Raw genomic sequence first — 15953 nt, forward strand, 5'->3', positions numbered from 1 at the left:
TAGTATGTGTATATAGAGAGACTATTTTTCTCTAAAGACTCTGTAGACTCACTTTTACCCATTAATTTCAAGATAGACCAAAATTTCACCCGTGCATTACAAAGAGATTGATGAATCTTATGAAACTAAAATATAAATTCAGAATTCAAAAATAAATTCAGAATTCAAAATATAAATATGTAATATAGTTGGATCGTCAAATATAGCTTCTTTATAGAACAGTAGAAAGAGCCAAAGCAATTTTTGGCATATGTGAGAGTTTTACTACTGCAAACAAAGTACTGAATCATGTTTTTATTACTTAGAATCATAACATCAGTTTATAATCTATTTTCTGTAGTTCATTCTAACTCCTTGAACTTCTTTGGAGGCAGGAATGTGGGTCTCTCTTTTTTTTTTAAGATTTTATTTATTTATTTGGCAGAGAGAGAGAGTGAGTGCACAAGCAGGGGCAGAGGGAGAGGGAGAGAGAGAAGCAGACTCCCTGCTGAGCAGGGAGCCCCATGCAGGGCTCAATCTCAGGACCCCAGGATCACGACTTGAGCCAAAGGCAGATGCTTAAGTGCGCCACCCAGGGACCCCAAGAATGTGGGTCTTATTTTCAAGTAGTCAAAGTATTTTTTTAAAAATCCTTTGATAGAGGGCACCTGGCTGGCTCAATCAGTTTAAGCATTTGCCTTCGTTCAGGTCATGATCCTAGAATCCCAGGATCGAGCCCCACATCGGGCTCCCTGCTCAGTGGGGAGTCTGCTTCTCCCTCTGATACTCCCCTCTTCGTGTTTTCTCTCTCTCACAAATAAATACGTAAAATATTTAAAACAAATTGGTTGATAGGGCACCTGGGTGGCTCAGTCAGTTGAACATTGTACTCTTGGTTTTGGCTCAGGTCATGATCTCAGAGTTGTGAGAATGAGCACTGTGTTGGGCTCCATGCTCAGCAGGGAGTCTGCTTGAGATTTTTTCTCTCTCTTCTGCTCTTTGCCCCTCTCATACTGTTTCTGTCTCTAAAATAATTTAAAAAACAATAGAAATAAAAATTTGGTCAATAAATAGTCATGATGATGAGAGCCATAAACCAACAGAAATGTAGAAATTTCAAACAGTGGGTGTTTGAACATAAAAATAGTTGATGAAATCAAAACCAGGCTATTCTTTTAACAAAACCAGGCTAACATTTTAACAAAGCAGTGTTCCAGAGGTCTGTTGAGTCTGGGAAAATGCATAAAAGTAAACACAAAGTAGTAGAGTGCCATATATATTTCTTCATAGCTAGATGAAACTAATTTAAACATAAATTTTATTCCAAAAATTTTTTTAAAAGATTTTATTTATTCATAAGAGACAGAGAAAGTCAGAGACATAGGCAGAGGGAGAAACAGGCTTCCCATGGGAAGCCAATTTGGGACTCAATCTTGGGACCCAGGATCACACCCTGAGCCAAAGGCAGACACTCCCTCAAACAGTGAACCACCCAGGCGTCCCTTTTCTTCCAAATTTTGCACTTAGATCTTAGCCAAGAGGCCAAGAAGCTATTTCTTCCAAATTTTGATGTAAAACTTATTTTACTTAAAATAGTATTTTTTAAAAAGATTTTGTCTATTTATTTGACAGAGAGAGGGAGAGAGCGAGGACAAGCAGGGGGAGCAGCAGGCAGAGGGAGAGAGAGAAGCAAGTTCCCCATTGACCAGGGAGCCTGATGTGGAGTTTGATCCAAGACTCTGGGATCATGACCTGAACCAAAGGCAGATGCTTAACTGACTAAGCTACCCAGGTACCCCAAATGTAATTCTTTTTTATAGTTATTTTCTTCCTACCAGCTAGTAAAGTAGACAGTGTTGATGTACACATTGAATGCCAGTACTCTGTTTTTAAGTGTTTACATTTTCAAGAAACTAAACTGGTATTTACTAATGAATAGCCTAATTTTGAGGCAGCAGTTATAAGCAAAAGCTAAGTAAGTTCTTTTATGCAAACAGGATATAACATGAATCAATTTTCTGTTGTCTCTAGCCACAGGAGACCCATAAACAAACTAGGTATTATAGAAGGATGAATAAGGGGATCCCTGGGTGGCGCAGCGGTTTAGCGCCTGCCTTTGGCCCAAGGCGCGATCCTGGAGACCTGGGATCGAGTCCCACGTCGGGCTCCCAGTGCTTGGAGCCTGCTTCTCCCTCTGCTCTGTCTCTGCCTCTCTCTCTCTGTGTGTGTGACTATCATAAATAAATAAAAATTTAAAAAATATATATATAAAAAAAAAGAAGGACGAATAAGTATTAGTGTTCCCAAGCACACCCATGAGCAGGTTAATGACTAAGCTATTTGAACAAGGGAGGCTTATGATTTCTCTACATTTACATGGTAGATTAGAATTCAGTAAAGTATCTATTCTTCTCAAAAATGAACATGATAGACCTCTGGGGAAGGTAGTGGGACAGGGAATTGTCAAATGGGATTTTTGTTTTTTTCTGTACCATCTTATTGTTTATAAGGAGATTATATTCATATACTAAATTGATTATTAAAAACTATAAAACGTTTTATTTATTTTTTATTTTTAAAAGATTTTATTTATTCATGAGAGACACAGAGAGAGAGACAGAGACATAGGCAGAGGGAGAAGCAGGCTCCCTGCGAGGAGTCTGATGTAGGACTCGATCCCAAGACTGCAGGATCATGACCTGAGCCGAAGGCAAAGGCTCACCCACTGAGCCACCTAGGTGCCCCTAACTTTAAAAAGTTTTAAAAAGAGATACAAGTATAGTTGAGAAATCATAAATTTAGATTTATGAACTTGTACCCTCTGGGGGTGATTGATTTCTATTGAAACAGCATTATTTGTTTTCTTTATTTATTTTAAGGACACAACCATAAAGCTTTAATAAGTTCTATAAAAGTATATCTTTTTTAATATGTGTTTTTATTATTATTTAAATTCAATGAACATATAATGTATTTGTTTCAGAGGTAGAGGTCAGTGATTCATTACAGTGCTCATTACATCATGTGCTTTCCTTTTTTTTTTTTTTAAGATTCCATTCATTCATCCATGAGAGACACAGAGATAGAGAGAGAGAGAGAGAGAGGCAGAGACATAGGCAGAGTGAGAAGTAGGCTCCATGCAGGGAGCCCGACGTGGGACCCGATCCCAGGTCTCCAGGATCATGCCCCGGGCTGAAGGCTGCGCGAAACCACTGAACCACCTGGGCTGCCCCCATCATGTGCTCTCCTTAATGTCCATCACCTTTTCTTTTTCTTTTCTTTTTTTTTTTTTTTTAAGATTTTATTTATTTATTCATGACAGACACACAGAGGGAGAGAGAGAGGCAGAGGCATAAGCAGAGGGAGAAGCAGGCTCCATGCAGGGAGCCCGACGTGGGACTCGATCCCGGGTCTCCAGGATCTGGCCCTGGGCTGAAGGCAGTGCTAAACTGCTGAGCCACCTGGGCTGCCCCTGTCCATCACATTTTCACTTCATCTCCCCACACCCCTCCCCTAGCATATTTGTTTTAATGAAGGATAGTTGGAAGAAAGGCAGGCAGAGACAAGGGGCCCCCCCTCCCTAAAAGGATATCACCCTTAAAAGGATTTTACACCATCCTGGAAGGAACACTCTGCCTTTTCCCATGTAACAGATAGATGACAAAAACCTGATTGGGTGACAGGCTCTTGGAGGGTTAATCAGATTAAACAGTCTGCCAGCAACCCCATAGAAACTTCTAGACTTAGAAATTTCAGTGGCAACCCTCTTGGGTCTCCTCCTTCTTTGGGAGCTTTGTGCTATATAGCTCAACAAATTGCTCAATAAACTTTGCTTTGCTGCCTACCAATCTCTCTCTGGTCTACCTCTTCATTCTTTGAAGCATGACCAAGAACCGTGGGCACCAAAGGAGAAGAAATCCTGTAACGGTTTAACATTATTGAAGAGCATATAAAACCACTCTAGGGGCCCAAATGGAACGTGAGTAAAACTAAAGAAGAAGGGTGCCTGGGTGGCTCAGTCTTGGTTAAGCATCTGCCTTCGGCTCAGGTCATGATCCCAGGGTCCTGGGATCAAGCCCCACATTGGGCTCCTATGCTTCTCCCTCCACTCCTCTGCCCCTACTCCTACTCGCTTGCTCTCTCAAATAAATACTAAGAAAATTTTAAATTATTTTGGTCATTTGAAAAACATCCTGCCTGATACCTGCACGTCAGGAGCAGCCATTAGGTTAACCAGGATGCCAGAATTTGTGCAGACCCACTTACTAGGTAAAGAAAAGCAAGCTGCTTAAACTTTACCTGTCTCAATTTTTCTCTCACTGTTTTAGTGGGAGGTTATGCTGCTTTTTCCTTACAGAAATGAAATCAAGGGATCCCTGGGTGGCTCAGCGCTTTAGTGCCTGCCTTTGGCCCATGGTGTGATCCTAGAGTCTCAGGATCGAGTCCCACATCAGGCTCCCTGTGTGGAGCCTGCTTCTCTCTTGGCCTGTGTCTCTGCCTCTCTCTCTGTGTGTGTCTCTCATGAATAAATAAATAAAATCTTAAAAAAAAAAGAAATGAAATAAAAATTAATTTTAAAGGGGAGGGAAGGGAAAAGAAAGACATCTTCAGAAATGAAAATTAGAACCTTGGAATAGAGGAGTATAACTCACTCATGAGGCTCTCTCCTCTTCCTGGGTACTTAGCATTGGAGCCTCACACACAGTCACTGTTGAAGTGAACTTTGGATTTCTGAATCTACTGAGATGAAGACCAAATTGTAGACATTGGCTCCAGGAGATCTTTAAAGCCTCATCTTTACTCTCTCCTATCCTCCTCCCCTCTCTATTTCTGTATCCAATTTACCTTGTCAACAGTCCATGCACTGTGCCTAAGATGCCTGTTTCCACCTTCTGGAAATGCCAAACACTTTTTTTGTGTACTTGGACCAACTCAAATGTCACTTCAGCTCTGGAGCTCCCTCTGACTATCTCCTGGGCAGTTATTGCTCTCTTACTGTCTTCCTAAGCATTTTAGCTATATATTACTTTCATATTTATTATTTTTATGTTGGTTTTCCCACTAGTTGAGAATTATTTGTAAGGGAGTGACTTGTCATTTTATCTCCGAAGTCTAAAATGTGCTTGGTATTTAAGAAATACAAAGTAATTTTTTAAAAGATTTTATTCATTTATTTGAAAGAGAGCAGGAGCAGGGGTCGGGGAGCAGCAGAGAGAGAGGGAGAAGCAGACTCCTCAGAAGCAGGGAACCCAACAAAGGGCTCAATCCCAGGACCCTGAGATCATGACCTGAGTAGAAGGCAGATGCTTTTTTTATTTATTTTATTTTATTTTTTTTTGAGTAGGCAGACGCTTAACTGACTGAGCCACCTACACACCCTATGGAAATATAAAGTAATTTTTGAAAAATAAATTATTATGAGCTCTACCTTAAGCATAGTCTGTCACCATAGAGTACTAACAGGATATCAATTGATTAAACAAACAAAAATTCCTTGGGTCGCCTGGGTGTCCAGTCAGTTGAGCGTCAGTCTCTTGGTTTCAGCTTAGGTATTAATCTTGGGGTCATGGGATCGAGCCCCAAACTGGGGTCCCTGCTCAGTGCAGAGTCTGCTTGAGATTCTCTCTTCTTCTTATCTCTCTGTTCCTCACACTTGTACTCTTTCTCTCACTCAAATAAATAAATAAAGCTTAAAAATTGAAGACCACACAAGCAAATGGAAAGATATTCCATGCTCATGGGTTATAAGGACCAATATTGTTAAAATATCTGTAGTACCCAAAACAATCTACAGATTTAATGCAATCCCTGTCAAAATACCAACAGCATTTTTCACTGAGCTAGAACAAATTATCCTAATTTTTTTTTAAAGATTTTATTTATTCATGAGAGGCACAGAGGCAAAGACAGAGGCAGAGAGAGAAGCAGACTCCATACAGGGAGCCCGATACAGGACTCAATCCCAGGACTGCAGGCAAAGGCAGATGCTCAACCACTGAGCCACCCAGGCGTCCCATGATCCTAAAATTTTTATGGAACCACAAAAGACCCTGAATAGACAAAAAACAATCTTGAAAAAGAACAAATTTAGAGGTACCACAATTCCCAATTTCAAGTTATATTACAAAGCTGTATTAATCAAAATGTATAACTGGCACAAAAATAGACACATAAGATTAATGAAACAGAAAAGGGAGCCCAGAAATAAAGCCACGATTACATGATAATCATTCTTTGACAAAGAAGGCAAGAAAATGTGTAGGAAAAAAACAGTCTTTTTAACAAATGGTGTTGGGAAAACTAGACAGCTACATACAAAAGAATGAAACTGGATCACTCTTTTACACCATACACAAAAATAAACTCAACATGGATTAAGGACCTAAGTGTGAGACCTAACACTGTGAAAATCCTTGAAGAGAGCACAGGCAGTAATTTCTCTAACCTTAGTCATAGCAACATTTTTCTAGGTATATCTCCTGAAACAAGGGAAATAGAAGCAAAAATAAACTATTGGAACTACATCAAAATAAAAAGCTTCTGTACAGTGAATGAAACGAAATAAAAGACAATCTACTGAATGGGAGAAGATATTTGCATATGACATATCCAATTAAAGGTTAGTATCCAAAACATACAAAGAACTTGTACAACTCAATACCAAAAAACCAAATAATCCAGCTAAAGAGTGAGCAGAAAACATGAACAAATATTTCTCCAAAAAAAAAAAATATTTCTCCAAAGAAGACACAGATGGCCAACAGACGCATGAAAAAATGTGCAACATCACTCATCATCAGGGAAGTACAAATCAAAACCACAATGAGATATCACTTCACATGTGTCAGAATGGCTAAAATCAACACAAGAAACAAGTTTTGGCAAGGTTGTGGAGAAAAAGGAACCCTCATGCACCCTTGGTGGGAATGTAAACTGGTGCAGCCACCGTGAAAGACAGTATGAAGATTCCTCAAAAAATAAAAAAAGAACTACCATATATATATTTCAGTAATTCTACTACTGGATACTTACCTAAAGAATAAGAAAACACTAGTTGGAAAGGATATCTGCACCTCAATGTTTATTGTAGCATTATTTACAATAGCCAAATTATGAAAGCAGCCCAAGTGCCCATTGATAGATGAATGGATAAGGAAGATGTGATATATATCTCCAAATACCATCATACTTAAACTTTTTGAGCTTCCATATATTTATCTGTAAGATGGGAGATGGGAATTATAATAGTATTTATCTTATGGGAGTGCTCTGAGAATTAAATGCTCTTAGAACCATGTCTAGCACATAATAAATGCTCAGTAAGTATTGACCGTTGTTATTCTTAGAATTTTGTAGAACAGGATATTAGACTGTATTAATTTCCTATTGCTGCTATAACAAATTACCACAAGTTCAGTGGCTAACAACAACACAAATTTATTATTTTATACTTCTAGTGTTCAAAAGTCCAAAATGGATTGCACTGGGCTAAAATCAAGGTGTTGGCAGGAATGGTGCTATGGACTGAATTGTGTCCCCTACCCAACCCCACCCCTCCTACCCCCAATTCATAAGTTAGGGTTGTAACCCCAACTGTGATGGTATTTGGGAATGGAAGCCTTTGGGATGTCATTAGGTTTAGATGAGGTTATGAGGGTGGGGCCCTCATGTTGGGATTAGTGCTCCTATAAGAAGAGAGCTTGCTCTCCTTTCTGTCACATGAGGACATAAAAGGTGGCTGTCTCTATACATACATATACATTCATACGTACATATACATATATATGATTCTTTGATGGGGCTGGGCATATTGCCTCTCCAAACAAAATCAGAGTTCTTTTAGGAAAAGTAAAGTACTAGTGTGTTGTGGGTAGAGGATGGGTGGGACTGAGGGAAGTGGTGTTAAATAGGCAAATGATACTGGCTATTAGCCTTTAAGAATCTTTTCCCTTTATTTATTTATTTTTTTAAGATTGATTGATTTATGATAGAGAAAGAGAGAGAGAGAGAGAGAGGCAGAGACACAAGAGGAGGGAGAAGCAGGCTCCATGCACCGGGAGCCTGACGTAGGACTCTAGCCCGGGACTCCAGGATCGCGCCCTGGGCCAAAGGCAGGCGCTAAACCGCTGAGCCACCCAGGGATCCCCAGATCTTTCCCCTTTAAAGAAACTGTTTCCATTTAAGAACCAATGCAATTTAGAAGCCTCATAAAACTTAGTTACAAAATTTATTCTTTTAAACTGTTCTTTTTTTTTTTTTTTTTTTTTTTATTTATTCGTGAGAGACACAGAGAGAGAGGCAGAGACACAGGCAGAGGGAGAAGCAGGCTCCACGCAGGGAGCCGGATGTGGGGCTCCATCCGAGGTCTGCAGGATCATGCCCCGGGTGAAAGGCAGGCGCCAAACCGGTGAGCCACCCAGGGATCCCCTCTTTTAAACTAGTTAAGAAAAGTTCAGAAGAGTATTTAAACACTGTATTTTAAAAACTTGTGGGCAGCCCGGGTGGCTCTGTGGTTTAGCGCCGCCTTCAGCCCAGGGCCTGATCCTGGAGACCCAGAATGGAGTCCCACGTCAGGCTCCCTGCATAGAGAGCCTGCTTCTCCCTCTGTCTGTGTCTGCCTCTGTGTGTGTGTGTGTGTGTGTGTGTGTGTGTGTGTGTGTGTGTCTCATGAATAAGTAAAATCTTAAAAAAAACCTTTCACATGTAATTCATGATCACTATGGAAAAATTAGAAAAATCTTTTCAATATATATTTTTTCATCCAACTGAAGATGTAGCTGACAGCTAGGACTAATGAGGCTGAAGTTCAATGAGGTTAAAAATATGCTCCTTTTGGCACACGCATGGCTTCTAAAATTGCATTAATTCTATTAAGTTGATGAAAACTATGCTTCATTATCAGAACTTTAATTTGTTTTCTATGTTTTCTAAAATAATAAAGACATTCTATAATAAAATTTCCATGTAATTTCATAAATGAACTGTAATTGACAATAACAATGATGCCCCTGAAAGAGAAATGTTGGCTGCCAGATGATTCTGTGTTAAGAACTCCTAAGTATTTGTCAGCAATATATCAAAGTCCACTTTTGGTGTATGCTCAGTGTATAAATTTACTTAATTAATTCAATAAATATTGTGTGCCAGGCACTATTCTAGGAACTGAGATCATCACAGGAAAAACAAAAAGAGGTTCTGACTTTCTGCTCTATACAGTCTGGTTAGAATAATCCAAGAAACACAAATAAAAACTCAAGATATGTTTTATTCTATCATGTTACTAATGGTGGAACACTTTCATATGCTGTCTAACTTGGTATACTCTTTCTGAAGGTAAGTTTATATGTGTGAGTTAAGGTGTCTATATACTTTGACCTAGGGATTTTGCTTTTAGGAATCTGTTATAATTACAGAATCAGAAATGCAAATGATATTCAACAAGTTTCATCACTACATTATCTATACAAGTGAAAAATTAGAAATAACTTAAATATTCACTAAAGGGGAAATACTTAATTTATAGCTACCTAAAAGCCTATCGTAAATCTATTAAAATGATGTTTTTGAAGCATTTAGTGCCCTCAAAAATACTCAAGCTATTCTGTTAAGGTAAAAATTCTGATTAAAAAATATATCTAGGGCAGCCCCGGTGGCTCAGTGGTTTAGCGCCCCCGGGGCGTGATCCTGGAGACCCGGGATTGAGTCCCGCATCAGGCTCCCTGTATGGAGCCTGCTTCTCCCTCTGCCTGTGTCTGTGCCCCTCTCTCTGTGTCTCTCATGAGTAAATAAATAAAATCTTTTTAAAAAATATATCTAAAATATTAATAATGTTATTGCTTGTAGGTCGAAAGGTACAGGCTTACCGGGATGCCTGGGTGGTGCAGCAGTTGAGCATGTGCCTTTGGCTCAGGTTGTGGTCCCGGGGTCCTGGGATTGGGCTGGGGTCCAGCCCACATCGGGCTCCCCACAGGGAGCCTGCTTCTCCCTCTGCCTATGTCTCTGTCTCTCTCTGTGTGTCTCTCATGAATAGATAAAACCTTAAAAAAAAAAAAGGTACAGACTTATTGAAGATACTGAACTGGGTCAAAAGGTATAACCTTCCAGTTACAAAATAAATGTCATGGGAATATAATGTACAGCACAGTATAGTTAGTTAGTAACTATAGTTAGTGCACATTTGAAAATTGCTGAGAGTAGATCTTAACAATTCTCATTATGAGAAAAAAACTTTTTTGTAACTGCATGGTTACAGGTTTTAATTAGACTTAGTATGATCTTTTTATAATATACACAAATATCCAATCATTATGTTGAGTTGAAACTATTATCATGTTCCGTACAGTATACCTCAATTAAAAAAAAAAAAAAGCTGGCATTTGGCAAGAAAGTTAAGCAAAACACTTGCATAATTAAAAAAAAAAAAAAAAGGGGCACCAGGGTGGCGCAGTTTTGGCTCAGGTCTTGATCTGGGGTTTGTGGGATCAAGCCCCAGGCAGAGCAGACTCTGCATTCAGTGTGGAGTCTGCTTCAGTTTCTCTCTCCTTCCAGTGCCCTCTGCACTTTAAATAAATAAGTATTAAAAAAAAAAAAGAAAGAAAACTAGGCCTGAGAGCTGTCCATAGGGCTGGGGCTGGCAGGTTGTTTATCTTAATCCTCTTGAGAACAGGAAATGTATGTTAGGATTTTTTTTTTTCTTATTCTTCTTTTAAATTTAAACAAAGCATCCCTAATTTGTTGAATTTTTTTAAAGTTCTATAACTTTGGGAGTGACGAATCCCTCCATTGCTCTGAGAAGGCCCATGCTTTCTAGAAAAGCAAAAGAAACACCCTGAATGTTAACATAATTTATTTCTAGGGAGGGGAAGTACAGATTTCCCTTATAATGAAAAACTTTATTTAACAAATGTATATCATAAGCTCAAAAAAGTGTCTATGTATATAGGTTTATAAAATAACACAAAATTAGTTAAAGCATGAGACTCCTTTACTATTGTAAGCCTTAAAAAAAGCTATTGTTGATTTTTGGTTACTTTTTAATTTTCCAAGTTTTTTATAATGGGGATATTTATTATAATTGGAAAAAATGCATTATTTAAAAGGATAGTGATACTCATTGGGAGACTATAGGAGTCTATATGTCTAATGAAGGATAGTCAGAAGAAAGGCAGGCAGGGACAAGGGGTCCCCACCCTAAGAAGAAACCACCGTTTGTTTTTTTTTTTAAGATTTTATTTATTTATTAGAGTGTAAGTAGGCAGAGTGGCAGGGAGAGGGAGAAGCAGGCTCCCCACTGAGCAGAGACAACCCCACTCCTCTGCCCCGTCATGTAGCGTTCTATTGCAGTACCCTGATATCATGACCTGAGCTGAAGGCAGACACTTAACCAATTGAGCCACCCAGGCACCCCGGGAACCACCCATAAAAGGATTTTACACCACCCTGGGAGGAGCCCTCCACTCTTTCCCACATGATAGGTAGATGACAAAAACCTGATTGGGTGACAAGCCCCTGGAGGGTTAATCAGATTAAAACAACCCAGCAACAAGCCCATAAAAAAACCCTAGACTTAGAAACTCAGGTGGCAAACTTTTGGGTCCTTTCCTTTTTTGGGAGCTTTGTGCTATTGCTCAATAGACATTGCTTTGCTGCTTACCACTCTTCATCTGGTCTACCTCTTCATTCTTTGAAGCAGCATGACCAAGAACCTCAGACACCAAAGGAAAAGAAATCCTGCAATGTATCCCCTTGGATATTTCAAGTACTTCATTAAAAACAAAATTGAAGCTAGTTTGGCTACTCTAAGAAGGAATATGATTATGTTCTTAAGTATACATAGAGTATAAGAATCATACAAAATTTGAAAATAAAATATTCTATTCAGTATTTTTAAAACAAATTCAAAAAAAAAAAAACAAAAAAAAACAAATTCAATTTAAAGACTTAAATATTAGGGGATCGCCTCTCTTTAAATGTAGGTATATTAGAATTATTGGTTGACCTGGGTTGTTAGTTGCTTCTGTACACCAAGTAAAACATTAACTTCCTGATTTTTTTTCAACAGAAGTAAAGCTATCTGCAATTTTGAGAGCAAGAAAAATGAAGCTCCCTATTTTCATAGTAGATGCATTTACAGCAAAAGCATTTCGTGGGAATCCTGCTGCTGTTTGCCTCCTAGAAAATGTAAGTACTTGGTTTTGAAGTGCAGTACTTGAAATTCTAGATTCCTGTAGAACAAAATATTTCTTATAAAAACAAAACAAAACCAACCAAACAGACCTATCTGTTTGTCTTTGGTTTGCGGTCTTTGTCAAATGATACCAGCAATGTTAATGTCTGCAAGTTGATTTTGACCAAATTATATGATGAGAATGCTTGCCCCCAGCTGCTTTAAGTCTGGAAAATTAATGATTTATATAAGGAAGTACTAGAGCCAATTAAAAAAAATACAGAGAGTTCTTGTTTAGCCATCAGGTTTTTGTTTAGTGAGCACCAAATGTGAAGATGAGTAACATAAAATATTTTAGCTGGATATCTTTAACCTTACCTATTTCAGATAATTAGAAATTCTTTTCAGGACCAAGCAAAAAACATTTTGCAAGGAATTAAGTAATGGAGTAGAAAGAAGGCATTAAGCTCTAATATAGGGAGAATTCTGTTTCCTGAAAGTCTTATTTTTAAATGGCTTTTGAGGGACACCTTGGTGGCTTAGACTCTTGATCTCAGCTCAGGTTTTGATCTCAGGGTCATGAGTTCAAGCCTCATGCTGGGCATAGAGCCTACTTAAAAAAAAAAAAAGAAAAAAAGGCTTTTGATTAGGATAAGTATTAACAAAATAGTTAAATATTTATTGATCTTAGGTGCTTTCTGTTGGTACCTGGCTATTAGGAAAGAAGCCAAGGAGCCCTTGCACTCAGAGCATTTAGTTCAAGAGTAGATTATCTGAGAATTACTCCAGAAACACAGTAAGCAATTGATGATTTTATTTTATTTTATTTTAAAGATTTTATTTATTTATTCATGAGAGACACACAGAGGCAGAGACACAGGCAGAGGGAGAAGCAGGTTCCATGTAGGGAGCCCCAGGTGGGACTCGATCCCGGGTCTCCAGGATCACGCCCTGGGCTGAAGGCAGGCGCTAAACTGCCTGCAATTGATGATTTAAATGTTTAACTTATTTGAGCAAAGTGTGTTGGGGACTTCCAAGTGCAGTGAATTTCAAGCTGCACATAAAATCACCTAAGGAGCTTTATTTTTTTTTTTAAGATTTTATTTATTTATTTTAGATAATGGAATGAGGAGCAGAAGGAGAAGGAGAAAATCTCAAGCAGACTCCCTGTTGAGCACAGAGCCTGATGCGGGGCTCCATCTCACACCTCTGAGACTGTGACCTGAGCTGAAATCAAGAGTCAGACTCTTAACCTACTGAGCCACCTATGTGCTCCACCCAAGGACTTTAAAATTCCTATGTCAGGGGAACCTGGGTGGTTCATTCATTTAAGCATCTGGTTTTGATGCTTTGGCTCAGGGTTCTGGGATCAAGCCCCACATGGGGCTCCCTCCTCAGTGGGGAGCCGCTTCTCTCTCTTCCCTCTGCTACTCCCCCTCCTTGTGCTCTCTTGCTCTCTCTCCATCAAATAAGTAAATAAAATCTTTTTTTTAAAGATTTATTTATTCATGAGACACACACACAGAAAGAAAGAGAGAGAGAGAGGCAGAGACACAGGCAGAGGGAGAAGCAGACTCCATGAAGGGAGCCTGATGTGGGACTTCATCCCGGGCCTCCAGGATCACATCCTGGGCCAAAGGCAGCACTAAACTGCTAAGCCACCCGGGCTGCCCAAATAAATAAAATCTTAAAACAAAATAAAACAAAATTCTTATGCCAGAATCTCTGGAGGTGGGATCCAGGTAGGACTGTTTTTTGAAGCTCCCCAAATAATTCTAGTGTGTTCTCAAGATGATGAATGGCTGAGGTTTTACTAAGATGGGTGAACATTGTTGGTTGAGTCCTTGGTACACTTATTTTTTTTTTTCCTCAAGCAGAGCAACAAAATGGTGAAGAGTCCTCATCTCACCTTAAGAATACATGCATTATGCAACCTTGCAGCTGGCATTTTCCAACCATAAAATGCAGAAAGTAATAAAGTTAACAGGCTTTATCAAGTAACACAAGAGTTCGGGAGGATTAGTGAGAGAATGATTAACAACCAGATTCTAAATTGTAAACTTTCTTTAGAAACAATCTAAATCATGAACTTTAGGCAAACAACTTCATGTCAAGGAATTGTGGAAATGACTGAAATTACTTGTCAAGAGTCTTAGTATATTTGTTGCATGTCTCCATGTAATATTCTTGAAGAGTTCTAAAAATAGTTGCAAGTGATTTACATACTCAGTTTTCATCAGATGACAAGAATGAGCATTATTCTTTAGCTTATTCCTTTTACTTCCAGTACATTCACTGCACACCAGAGCCTTTCTCTCTCTCTTCAAATATATTTTATATTATTTATATTTTTGGGAAAATATATCAAAATTAAGCAAGGAACTTAGCATAGTTCAATGCAATAGGCTTCTAAGAATGGAAGAAAGAAAAAGAAAAAAAAAAAGAAAAAGAAAATAAGGAAGTCCATAATTCAAGGATGCTCTCTGAAGAGTCTCCCAATTCATTTCCAGGCTTTGGACCTGTGGCGCCAGGCTAATTTGGTGGCCTATCAGGGAAAACTGAATAGATAATCTAAAGAACAGTTTACTATTTTCCTATTCTGTGGACATGAGAATCCTGTTCTCCTGGAGGCTAATTTGGCATTTTTCCCAATTCATAATCAATAAAAATTCTCGAGTAGGTACAAATTGTGGTTTATGCCATTGGATTCCTTTACCCATGGTTGGACACAGTGGACACCTGAAACACCTAGAGAGAATGCAAGTAAACTTAGGAAAACATCAGAGACAAAAAAAGCGCTAACCTTATCATGTTCCCACAGTTTAGTAGGTGTGTAGCTTGTCATTGCCATATTCTACAAATATTTATTGACATCTACCACAACCCAGGCTTTGGGGGTAGGGATAGGAAGTACAAAGATTAGTAAATTTGCCTGCCTTTAGGTGCTCAAAGTCTAGGGACAGAACATCGAAACCTGATCATTACTTAGTAGTTACCACTGAGGCTAAAAGATCTAATGGTACCGGGTACAATATGGACTCAGAAAACAGAACAATGTTGGATTTTACAGAGGAGAAAATACTTCAGATTTTAAGTGAAGGGCTTCAAAGGAATATTCCTTTTTGTTTTGTTTAAAATTATTTAAAAATTTGACTGAAATGAGACTAATCACAAAAAAATCTTCGTGGACAGACTTAAAGACAAGGCAATTGCACTTTGAGCTGTTTGAATACTTGAAAAAAAAAGTTCTTTTTTTTTTTTTTCTGATGAAAGACTTTTGGAAGGAAAGGAAAGTAAAAAAAATTCTAGGTAGCAACATTCCAAGATCTAGAATATTCTAGTTTGTTTTGTTTTCTAGGCAAATCCATTTTTTAAATTTTCACATGAGTAACATATAACACCAAGCAGAAAATAAAAACAGATTAATGGCTAAATGGAACATGGAAGAGATATTTGAAAAAAATATTTAAGGGGATCCCTGGGTGGCGCAGCGGTTTGGCGCCTGCCTTTGGCCCAGGGCGCGATCCTGGAGACCCGGGATCGAGTCCCACGTCGGGCTCCTGGTGCATGGAGCCTGCTTCTCCCTCTGCCTGTGTCGCTGCCTCTCTCTCTCTCTGTGACTGTCATAAATAAATAGTTTAAAAAAAAAGAAAAAAAAATAAAAAAAATAAAATAAAAATAAAAAAATATTTAAAACCTCAAAAAACTGGGGCACCTGGGTGGCTCAGTCAGTGAAGTGTCAGACTCTTGATTTTGGCTCAGGTCATGATCTCAGAATTCTGAAATAGAGCCTGGTGTCAAGCTCCAT

The 15953-nt window shown here is 38.7% G+C and overlaps 1 protein-coding gene across 2 annotated transcripts in view; it reads left to right on the forward strand.

Annotated features, from left to right (window-relative positions):
- The window catches only part of PBLD (phenazine biosynthesis like protein domain containing), a 43075-nt gene that overhangs the window by 8824 nt on the left and 18298 nt on the right, over positions 1-15953 (forward strand). For both annotated transcript variants that reach the window (XM_041750759.1, XM_041750758.1), the window contains one exon: positions 12041-12159. In XM_041750759.1, coding sequence (XP_041606693.1) covers positions 12076-12159 — 84 coding nt within the window. In that variant the 5' untranslated portion in view covers positions 12041-12075. Of the gene's footprint in view, positions 1-12040; positions 12160-15953 lie in introns of those variants that run through there.

Source organism: Vulpes lagopus, chromosome 3, assembly GCF_018345385.1.
Source record: "Vulpes lagopus strain Blue_001 chromosome 3, ASM1834538v1, whole genome shotgun sequence".
NCBI lineage: Eukaryota > Metazoa > Chordata > Mammalia > Carnivora > Canidae > Vulpes > Vulpes lagopus.